We start from the raw sequence: 12,099 nt of genomic DNA on the forward strand, positions 1-12,099 counted from the left end.
CCGTCTATAAAGTTTGTTGATCTACCAAATAGAGAACCAAACTTTCGTGCTGGGAACTACAAAGTTATTAAGTTACTGTAGCCTTTCATTGAACTAATTAATTAAGTCATGAACACAGCTTTTTTAATGGTAGAAACTAGAAACCGACATAAATTAAAAGGTGTATTAACGTACAAATATCGTATTATTAAAAATAATTATAATTATGAATAAGATACTAGTTGTGAGGCATGGGTGTCCACAATGAAAGGGTATCTATCCTAATCCAAATGGCATTAAAGGCTATTGTGGGTGTTGCCAACTTCCCCATCGGCCATTAATATCGAATCGAAGGACTTGGCCTATTTTTCTCATTTCTCATTGTGAAATCATGTGACTCAGAACTCACAACCTTAGTTGTTATTACCCTATTGGCCCCATTCTGCCTCCATCTTAAATACTCCTCCTTCTTCCATCTGCTTTTAAAGGACACTTATTAATTCACAAACTATTATCACTATTATTGTACTGAAATTTAATTTTGATGCACTCACACAATTTAAAGAATTTTAGAGAATTATTTATTCGGTCAAATATAAAAAATAATTATTTTTATTAATGTGATGTTATATAATTAAATGCACGTATGAAAGTACTTTATACTGATATTACATCAAAATTAAATTCTTATTTTCAGATTTACCTTAGTGTGTTAAGGTTTCCTTTAGTCCACTAAAAAAATTTTAAAACTTTTAAATTCATTGAAAATTTTAATAAAAATATTTTATACATCTAAAAACTAGTCATCAAATCGAGATAAGCCTCAATATAGTCCCTGAAGTTGCACTCGAGCCTCAAAGTAGTCCCTGAACTTTAAAGTTCCTCAGAGTCATCCCCGAACTTACACTCCGGGACTCAAAGTTGTCCTTCCGGCAATTTCAGTACACGTGGCGCAACCGTAAAGGTTAGCTGGCAGCGTTGGTGACACGTGGGACTCACAACGGCTAGCTGATGTGGCAGAGTAAACTCTTCCGACTCAATTTGGTCCCTCAGGGTTAGTTAAAACCCTAATCCCCAATTTGAAGGCCACATTGTTCACTCTGCTCTCTTCTCGTTGGTGCTGTGTTCTTCTCTTCTCCCTCTCTGAAACCCGCTGGTTATGGCTACCACGAGCAATGCAGCTGGGAGCTCGAACAACCCACGATCATTTGGAAGCATCATGAGGAGAATGAACAGAAACAGAGAAACTCGTTTGCCAGAATGGTGTGCCTGCGGGTCGAGACCGGTGCTCCGGTGGTCAGGGACGGATTCTAATCCAGGGAGACCGTTCCTGGGTTGCCCAAACTACAATGTAAGTGTTGTTGTTGTTGAATGCTGTATTGGAGGATATAAATTTTGCTGATTGAATTTTCTTTGATGTGCATACCGTTGGGAAGAAATGGTGTGGATTGTTTTTGTGGGTTGATAAAGTTTTGGAAGATGCCATACCATGTGATGATAGAACAAGACATTCAGTTGATGATGAAGAATGGAAGATGAAGATGGCTTGGAAATTTGGTAAATTAGAAGCTGAAATTAGGGTTCTAAAAATGGGAGAAATTTTGATGTTTGTCTTCATGCTGCTGATTGTAATTGGTGTTCTTGTATTAAAGCTGGATAGACAGCAGGGTCAATTGTATCTAGCAAAAAACAAATGACATGCATGTTATATGCATTCCTTGTTCATGTAGTTGTTCCTATCCTTTTGTTTGAAAGAAATAAAAATTAAGGTGTTTGATTATATGCATACTTCTGTTTCTGGACTTCTTTTCAATGAAATAGAAATGGACAGCACTTGAACTAGTCTTAGATTTGTAACAGAGGATAATATATAAAGAAAAGGCTGAGAAAACTCAATTGAATAAAATCATAATTCATAATTCATAATTCATATTCATATTGGTAATGTTTGATTCAAAAAAGGCATTATAGAGCCAAAATACCAGCAAAATAGATACAAAAAAACAGCCTGCTTTTCCTAAAATCTCCAACACTGGGACAATGTTTTAGGCATTGTAAACAACATCAGCAAAATAGATACAAAAAAATAGCCTGCTTTCCCTAAAATCCCCAACACTGGGACAATATTTTAGGCATTGTAAACAACATCAGCAAAATAGATACAAAAAAACAGTCTGCTTTCCCTAAACATAATCATCCTAATCTTCATTTTTTGTGTCTGGGTGTCTTGAATCCAGGATTGGGCACAAACTTCATGAAATTTGCAAGCCTTGTAGCAGTTTCCTGTGTTGCACCTTTGCATGTTGCTTGATCTGCAGCTGAAATTCTATGGAAATTAGGTTAACTTACTAAATTGCTAAATATGCCTTATTTAGAACCTTTAGCTGATACTTTGAATTGTACTTTGGCTAGGTAATATATTGGTGTATAAAGCGGCATGCTTCCAGAAATGGAAATCGAAAAGAAAAATTCATACACTAATTTTATGATTACTTTTGCATATTTTTAGTGGTTTCTATGTTGTAACTATATACTTAAACTCACCATTTTTAGCTAAAAAACCACAATAAGAGGGATGACTTAGGAATGATGCAATGCCCAACCTGATATGGAGGTTACAAAATTCTAAACCGGATAGGTACAAGTGTAGAATTGATATAAATTAACAGGGCAATTCAAACCCTGCTACATCAAAGTTCAAAAAGTTAACCTTAGTCATTAAAGACAATCAACTACTATTATTGACCTAATTTCTAATTATTGTGGAATAAATTTTTTGGTTTAAAAAATCCGACTAAAAATTGTAAGGTGAAAATTATGAGTATTGAAAGTGTCAATCGCCACAGATTCTAGTGTTATTGATAAATGTTTACTTAGTTTTACATAGTTAAAATGGATTCTCATGCTTTCACCAGGTTCTTTCCTAATAGACGTGCTAGCTTTAAGTCATGCGATCATATGAGGCTAACTCATAGCTTATTATCAATTTATCAGAGTATTTTTGACATTTTTAATAGAACTCTAGAGATATTTGATAATGGAGCTGATATTATATAAGTGCTGACTATATTTGTATCACAGGAACCATTTTCAAACACTAACTAGGTGTGCTTAACTATGAGTGAAGCTATTTATTTTTGGATAAACATGGACATTCGGAACCAAAATGATTGATGAGGAAAATAGAATCAGAAGACAAAAGGATACAATTGTGCCTACATGCCATAAATAAAATGTTTGAAAAGAAGATCATTGACAAAAACCAATGTACCTGAACCTGCAATTCTTGAGCAGAAAACTCCAGCAAGGCACCTAAGAGTCTCCTCTTAAATATAGGCAATGCTTCCTCACGCCTTCAAGACATTCAAGAATAGTAATAATATACATTAGGACCTTTTTTTTCTATTCGAAAAAGTGTAGTCATTGGAAACTTTTTGGCAAAAAAAAAAAAGTTTCCAAAAGTCTTCTATGAAAAGCTAACTAGTATCATAATTGTGTATTCCAAGAGAAAAAAAGTTAAATGAAGCACATAAAGCACAGAAGCACATTTCAGCTAAACTTCAGATAATGGCTTATCATCATTTAAAATCATTCATGAATTTTCTCTTCTACAATTTTCATCATCACTCTCACTAATCAGTCAAGTTCAGAATCCATTATCAGAGTTACAAAAAATTTCAACTCCCTAAAAATCTTTACTTCTGTGATCATGCAAACTCCGTTAAACAAAATACATTGATCAGAGTCATTCTCCTCAAACACATTAACAGTTTGAAAACTCCTCCACTAAGAGCAGTAAACCCTAACACATAGAGAACACGTTTTCATATCATCAAAATACAAGAAACACTCCTACTCTACAATTTTGCTTGGCCAAACCACTACGAAAGCCAGTTGTGATCAAACCCTAACATAGAGAACAAAACAGAGGCGTTCATACCCACCAATTACAATCGAAAAAAGGCCTGAACTTTGTGAATATTAGATGAACAACAACATCAAAAAATAGAGGAACCACATATTTTTTTCATTTTTGGCTTACCTCTTTCAGAGAAACAAGGCTGCCCAACTTTGTGTATGAAGGAGAGGAAAGCAGCGATGCTCCAGAGCCAACGTCTTCCACTGAAATCGGTCCGATCAATGGAGGAGCACATGCGCCATTGGAGATTGACGGAGGGAGAAGAAGAAGCCACACTCTGTGTTGTGTTTGTTTTGTGTGTAGAGAGGAGGGAGACAAAACGTTATGGAAACATTGAGGGAGGGACGTAGTGAGTGTGAAACGACGTCGTTTCATGTCATTTTGGCGTCACAGCCAAAACGACGTCGTTTCTGTGAGTCCCAGGTGTCAACGACGCTGCCAGCTAAGCTTTTCGGTTGCGCCACGTGTGCTGAAATGGCCGGAAGGACCACTTTGAGTCCCGGAGTGCAAGTTCGGGGATGACTCTGAGGAATTTTTAAGTTCAGGGACTACTTTGAGGCTCGAATGCAACTTCAGGGACTACATTGAGGCTTATCTCCATCAAATCATCAAATTAGTCATATAATTATATATTTATACATACTAATTGTATAACTTTTTTATCAATTATTAAAATAATTAAATTTGAGTAAAAACTTAAGTGCAGTTAACTTCACGTGAAATTGATAGTTGAGAGACATTAAATAATTTGACTAATTTAACTAAATTTTTATCTAACGGTTATCGATTATCAACTTCACGTGAAGTTGCCTGCATTTGAGTTTCCACTTCAAATTTGTTATCGCATAATAATCAAACATGTTATGATAAAATAATGTAACATTTTTGTAGTTGGATACTAGAAAAAAAATTACGAAACATTAAACACATATTTTTATATATAGAGATTGATAAGTGGTTAATTTTTTATATTCATCTAGTATCATTGAAATTTTAGTTATTTAATTTTTCCATAATTTTTTATTAAACATCTTAATTACTACGTTTAGAACATTTGTTAATGAGACCTGTTAAATTTTATGATACTTTTTAAAATTCATAATCTGATTTGTCTTTATTTTACTATTATTGTTGTTGCAGGCGTCTCCTTTGAAGTTATGCTAAATTACTTGCTACTTGCTGAATGGAAATACTTTTGCCAACGTGACAGTATTAGTATGAAGGTATGAAGGTTATTAATAGCTTTAATTTTAGGTTAACTTCGGTGGCTTCTAAAGTTTTGAACTCTTATTTGCTTGAATTAATTGATATTTGTTGCACTCGTGATTCATTCATCAATATTCTGTCCTTTTCCATATGTAAATATCTCACGTCCATGGTAAATGGTAATTTTAAATTTTTGCAGAGACCGTACATATAATAATATTATATATAAAATGTAAAGAATTTTTTAAATAAACTATAATAGTATTATTTTGATAGAAAAATGTAGGGCCATCAATTTTAGTGATGTGTAGCTATCAAATAATTATTAATAATGATTTTAATGGTGTGAGATTGGTGTGAGATTTTATCTAAACTCACTTTTTTTTTGTTGGCCAAAAATTGAAAAAGTTGCTGACCCCTAATTTTTTTTTTATTATTGAATACTCTAGAGTCTTTACAATAATAGTACAGAATTTTAGGGAGAAAAAAAGAAAAACGAGACAAAAGTTGTTGTTACGCCGAATTTGGAAAAGTCAAACTTATAGACTCCGAGTGAGATATTCAACTCATGATATTCATTTTTTCACTTGTTTAAAATATTCATGCCAATCACAGACGTTAAGGTTGGATAACCAAAATATGAACTACTTACTCATCAATGTAACATGCATTCAAACACGATTTCAATCACTATAAATGCAATTATTATAAAATTGACTTTTAACACCATATTTTTTTAGTTTTTTTTTTTTTTACTTCCTTTCTATTGGGCTTCCCAAACCGAAGATCTTTTTATATATATAAATTGTAAGATACTGGATTTATATTCCTTTGGGCCTGTTTTGTAGGCCCAATGTGGCCCAAAAAATAGAAGGTACGGAAAACGACAACGTTTTGCAGATATTTGAGGAGAGAAGAAAGCAAGTTCAATTATTAACGCTTACAGAGAGTAGAGAGTAGAGAGTAGCGAGTGAGGTGAAGAGAAAGAGTGAATCGGAAATGGAAACGGCACCAAGCGAAATCAGCAGCTCGAAGATGTTCGGCGGTTACAACAAGAGGTACAAGCACTTCAGTCCAACACTTGGATGCTCCATGACCTTCCACGTGTACTTCCCTCCTTCTTCTTCTTCTTCCTCCGCCAAATTCCCTGTAAGTTTTACTATTCTTCTTTCGATTTCACTTCGGAATTGGAATAGCGATTGCGATTGCGATTGCATGATTTATTGATCGTTATGGTTTCGAGAAGGTTCTGTACTGGCTGTCGGGGCTGACGTGCACTGACGAGAACTTCATCGCTAAATCGGGTGCTCAGCGTGCTGCTTCCGCTCACGGCCTCGCTCTCGTTGCTCCAGATACTTCTCCTAGTAATGCTTCTTTTTTATCAACTCTCAAATGCACTTCTGTGTGTCTCCTTCGATCAATATTGTTGACTTACATTCACTGCATTTGCGGAATCCATCCTTGCGTTTATGTATTTATTTTTTGTATAAGTGTTCTTAAAAATTGTAGTAGATCGTTTGAGTAAGATTGTTAAGAAAAAGAAAAAAGAAAGTTGAATCTGAAAACTGTTTGTTATTTTTTATTATTATTATTTTTGTAACATCAGCTGAGTATTGTCTTTGAAGTTCTTTCTGAAAACTTATTTAAATGCAACACTAGCTTAGGGTTCTTTTCTGCGCATTTTTTGAGAGCTGTGTTCTGTGTTCCGAGTTATTTAAGTTGTTGTTGTTGTTGATGATGATGATGCAGGAGGCTTAAATGTAGAAGGAGAAGCAGATAGCTGGGACTTTGGTGTAGGTATGTTCATATGTTTCCCCTAGAGACTATTTATTTTCGGTTATTCAGCATAAGCTTCAAGCCGAGCCTATTTAAAAAAGTTGCAGCTGTGTCTGCCTTAAGATTCTTCTTGGTATGAGGTTATTAAATTTCATAAAAACTATTATTTCTATCTTTTTTTAATGCCCCTGGAGGAGTACAATACCGGTGATTGTTCAGATTTACTGATTTACACGTTATATTTATTGTATTGTGCAATGTATATTCTTCTTATGTTTTTTAAGGAAAAATTGAAGGATAACTCATTTTTATTGTACGACTGTAGTGTTATGTGGAAAATTTCTGATATAGTCTATAGATAGGAACTACCTTTAGTTGTGCAGCCCCTATATTTCTTTATAGAAGTTCTCCTAGTTTGGTTTGCATTCCATACTAGGTGCTGGGTTTTATCTCAATGCTACACAAGAGAAGTGGAAGAATTGGCGGATGTATGACTATGTTGTCAAAGAATTGCCAAAGCTTCTGAGTGATCATTTTCCGCAGCTTGAAACATCAAATGCTTCTATATCTGGTCACTCTATGGGTGGACATGGTGCTTTAACAATCTACCTGAAGAATCTGGATAAATATAAGGTATTGCATCTATATGACAATAAACTTGTAATTATAATGTAGTAGTAGGAGATACTTCTAACTTTCTCAGAAATCTCCATGATAATTGTGGATCATCTTACTGTTGAAAGTTTTGATGTGCTCTGTAGATTGTTTGTGAGTTGCTTTAGAAACTGAGTTGCTATAAACTAATGTTCAGTATGTTTTCTTCTTCTTCTTCTTTTCTGGCCTGTCATTGTATTCAGTTGTAATTTAATTGCTAATTTAGAGGCTGAGCGTTATTCTCTTATGTATTGCACAATCAAGTTCTTATCATATTTCACAATTGAAGTAATCATTGTCATGTCGAATAAGTGCCAAGGAGCTTAAAACACCATAGTAGTGTAAAATATTATCACTCTATCGGTTGTGTGAGAATATGAATTTCCTCCAAGGCTACTACTGGACATGAACTTCTGTACCTTTTCATTAGGGTATTTATTTTGTTGGATTTATTTGGATATACATAATTTATGTTGCCTAGCTATTATTGTATTGTAAATTTGTAACTAGTGTATCACTTTCAAAGTCAATGCACTTTATGGTGCAATGCCATACTGATCAATTTGGATGATTGCTAATTATGCTTAGTGTAGGGGTTCATGTATAGTCGTATCAAATTGGTTCATATAGAGACAAGGATTCTACATTTGATAATACTAATTAAAAACGTTTAAATGTGTATATTTGCTAGGTTTTGGTACTTTTAAGTTTGTAGATCCCCGTAGTTCATCCATTTGGGCAAAGACAAGATTTATCTTGTCATTTCTAGAATCACATCAATTACTATGATTCTTAATTCCTTCTCTTCCGTGTTTATTTCTTTCATGCTTGTTCCAGTCAGTCTCCGCTTTTGCACCAATTGTAAATCCTATAAATTGCCCTTGGGGGCAGAAGGCATTCACAAATTATCTCGGCGACAATAAATCTGATTGGGAGGTATGTTAAGAGTGGAAATTGACTTTTGTTTAATTGACATATTGGTCTTGATTTTTCATTAGAATAACGCTGAGTGGAAAACTGCAGGAGTATGATGCCACCTGTCTGATAAAGAAATTTAATGCTGTACCCGGCCACATTTTGATTGATCAGGTAAAGAGACTTCCTTCCGGAATGATGTTTTGCTAAGGGGCGGTTTTTTCCTTGCATAAACTATCTGCATTATTTTGTTGAATTCATTTTGGTTTTTTCTCACTTCTAGTTGCTGCACTTTCCAGGGGGAAGATGACAAATTTTTGAAGGATCAACTGCTACCTGGCAAGTTTGAGGAGGCATGCAAGAATGCTAATGTTCAACTCAAGTTGCGGCTTCAAGCTGGCTATGATCACTCATATTTTTTCATTTCGACCTTCATAGATGATCACATCCAGCATCATGCCAAAGCTCTTAGTGCACTGTAATGATCAAGAACTATTTCTGCTGTACTGGATTTACTTTATTTGCTTGTGATACCTTTTATTAAAATGTGGATCGAGATTCATTTCTCTCGAGTTCAAAACTAGTTCTACGGTCATCAATGTAATATAGTCTTCGGCTTTGTTGTTCTACTGTTATCAAGATTTGATAGTATTGAGGATCTTCTATCCCACTATCCCGTAGAATTGCAACTTGCAAGAATAATAATCCAATGTGAAATTTATAAGCGGTGTTATTCAAAGCTGTAGTCAGTGTTACATTTGCATCTTCCTTGCAAAAAATTCTAGCGAATTTGACGTCTTTCCTTCCATCAAATACCCAAGCAAGCTGACTATATTACATGAAATGAACTACCGTATATATTCATTATAATTGGAGTAAATATTGGCCGTGGCTCAAAAATTTGGTTAATATTACAATCTGTACAAAGCCCTGTGAGTGATAAAATAGGGGCATATCTATTACCAACAAATATTTAACACTAGCGTATACAAACCTAGGTTATAAAACTTCCTCAACTTGGTTGCAACTGCTTGCAGTCGCATAAGAGCCAGTGTCCCCTGAATATATCAATCCACGAGGGCAATAGAATAGTTACTCCCAGCTTTTGGTCAAGACCACATACTTAGGGGTCTAGGCTCGTTTCCGCTCTAGGAACGATGGATGTGAAATCCTGTGGAGGTGGATATTGGGTCTGCTCTGTGACGGCAGTGGCCGTGCCAATAGAAGCCTCTTCGAACCTCTCATTAATACTCTTCTTTAACCTTTTTGGTCTCTTGGGCTTCTGGCCAACTGGATCAGTGTTCAGGTCATCCAATTCGTCGTCCATGGCTGACATACCGACATCACTTATCTTCTGAGAACTCTTCAGCCTTGAAGTTTGCTTATCCGAGGCAGCTTTTCTCTGCACATGGGCATTATTGTTAACTTAATTCAAACTAGAAAAGTTGCCATGTTGTTTAGTTTTATTAAATGATTTCCCTCAATTTTGTGGGGAAAGGAACCGAAATTCTCTTCAACGTGAAGTAAATATGAGTACAACCTAATTGAAATTTCACAAGATCTTTCTCCTCTTTACATTCTGGAAGCAACAGTGCAGATATACTTAATCGATGGAATTATCCAAAGAACAGAGTATCGCAGAGGACAATTGAATATCATTGTCTGGAGAAACAGTTAATTAAAATGTATGCAGATGTGTATTCAACCACATTCAGATACATTGTGCAACAGATTGCTCCATTGCCAAAAACACACTAGAAACATACACTAACATTTATGCAGCTTTTAATGATGCAACCAGTTGAAACGAGATTCATGCACTTGCAGAAGTATCACGATACCTTTTTATTAGCAGACTTCGAACCCTCTGTGTCCACAGTAAGATCATTATCCACAGTACCCTGGGGTACAGCGTTGGTTAAATCTTGAAGAGATGCATCACCTTCTTCATTTAAGAAAATGCCCCTTGCAGGTTGTTTTTTCTTTTGCTTATCCTTTGCCTGGAAGAGTTGAGGCCAAATATAATCAGGAAAAGGAAAAGGTTTATATGCTTTCGGGAACTAGTTTTTTTCCTTATTGTTTAACGCAGTTACCTAGAGGATATTCAGTATTCAAAATATCATAAATACATGAATTTCGTTTAGCAGATTCACAACCAACCTGGAGGGGAATTTCCTTTAATTTCTGCTCCAACTGGGGATCATCTAGAAGCAAAGAAACAACATCCTCAGGAGCTAAAAGATCACCACCAACAGAACCCCCAGTCATTACAAGGTTTTGTACAGTACTTTTCTGGCTTGCTCTATGAAGAATTTTTTCTTCAACTGTCTCTTTGCATATAAGTCGGTAAACAGTAACCTACAAATTTTAAAAGTACATCTGAAGTTATTTTTGAACTAAATAATTTAAATACTGAGAAAAGATGGGGCAATCTTGTCTGTCAAAGCAACAAATGTGCAGGATTTAGGCGCTAACTCTTAAATTCCAAAAGTTTAAGCTGTTACATGAGGGAATATTAATAACATTATATCTTGCCCCCTAATTCAAGAGTACTTTTGCTTGCAGCACGGATATTGCAAAAGCCCATCTTTATCCCATGCGGCGATAAAAAAAATTAGCTATTAAAACAGAGGTGAACGCTAATGTTGAAAGCAGGATCACTTGATCATAGACAACTCTGATATCATATCTAAACCATTCCTCCCAAAAAAATTAATCTGATAGATAAAAGCATATTGGCTTGTCTCCTCTAAAACAGAGCCTGCTAGGCTTGCAACATTTGCAATACATACTCCATACTATCACATGCTTATATTTAATTTTTAGTTGGATGGATGAAGACAAGTAGGATTAAACATGAGCACTGCTCAGAGGGGGAAAAAGCAGGGAGGAGGAACCAAAGTTCTTGATATGCAAGGAAGAATCAGAGGATATATAAAGGATAGGTGATGGAACTAACATCTCTTGTCTGACCCAAACGATGAGCTCTGTCCATTGCCTGTAGATCTAATGTTGGATTCCAATCACTCTCGTAAAATATGACTGTGTCAGCAGCTGTCAAGTTGATGCCAAGTCCACCAGCTCTTGTACTCAACAAGAACACAAAAATATCAGGCCTACAAAAAAAAATCAATTACAAATATCAATGAGATCTCATTAATGAAATATACCTAACATTCAGAAGTCAAACCGGATAGAGTTATAAGGCGACAACCATGGTATTACCTATTCTGGAAGTCTCTGACCATGTCTCTACGATCTTGTATAGTAGATGATCCATCAAGTCTGAAATACCTATATTTTCTGTAGTTCATATAGTCCTGCAAGACGGATATCCGTCAACAACTCAACATTAAAGAAAGAGTCCATACTAAGTTCAATTCCAGAAGCCAGGACAGGTATAACAATTACATGTTCACATTGCTTTGTAAATACATCCTCAATATGGTAGGAAAATTTCATCTTTCAAACATACCACAATAACCCAGTCCCTAGTGAAATGAAAAATCACATCATTATTCCCTCAATATGGTAGGAAAATTTCATCTTTCAAATATACCACAATAACCCAGTCCCTAGTGAAATGAAAAATCACATCATTATTCCCTCCCTCCCCCCACCCCTCCCTTTTTTTTTCCCAGAGAGAGAGA

At 35.3% G+C, this 12,099-nt stretch overlaps 2 protein-coding genes across 5 annotated transcripts in view; one reads left to right on the forward strand and one right to left on the reverse strand.

The window, feature by feature from the left end:
- Positions 6,017-9,188, forward strand: LOC107645510 (S-formylglutathione hydrolase). Its single transcript, XM_016349555.2, has 7 exons — positions 6,017-6,253; positions 6,351-6,468; positions 6,854-6,901; positions 7,317-7,513; positions 8,372-8,470; positions 8,558-8,623; positions 8,749-9,188. The coding sequence occupies exons 1-7, from the start codon at positions 6,104-6,106 to the stop codon at positions 8,929-8,931; spliced, it is 861 nt and encodes a 286-aa protein (XP_016205041.1). The 5' UTR covers positions 6,017-6,103; the 3' UTR covers positions 8,932-9,188.
- The window catches only part of LOC107645509 (DNA helicase INO80), a 10,905-nt gene continuing 7,967 nt past the window's right edge, over positions 9,162-12,099 (reverse strand). For all 4 annotated transcript variants that reach the window (XM_021103797.1, XM_016349554.2, XM_021103798.1 and 1 more), the window contains 5 exons: positions 11,675-11,769; positions 11,409-11,565; positions 10,610-10,807; positions 10,291-10,449; positions 9,162-9,851 (listed from right to left, as the gene is read on the reverse strand). In XM_021103797.1, coding sequence (XP_020959456.1) covers positions 9,573-9,851; positions 10,291-10,449; positions 10,610-10,807; positions 11,409-11,565; positions 11,675-11,769 — 888 coding nt within the window. In that variant the 3' untranslated portion in view covers positions 9,162-9,572. The remainder of the gene's footprint in view (positions 9,852-10,290; positions 10,450-10,609; positions 10,808-11,408; positions 11,566-11,674; positions 11,770-12,099) is intronic.

The sequence above is a fragment of the Arachis ipaensis genome, chromosome B06 (assembly GCF_000816755.2).
Source record: "Arachis ipaensis cultivar K30076 chromosome B06, Araip1.1, whole genome shotgun sequence".
Taxonomy (NCBI): Eukaryota; Viridiplantae; Streptophyta; class Magnoliopsida; order Fabales; family Fabaceae; genus Arachis; species Arachis ipaensis.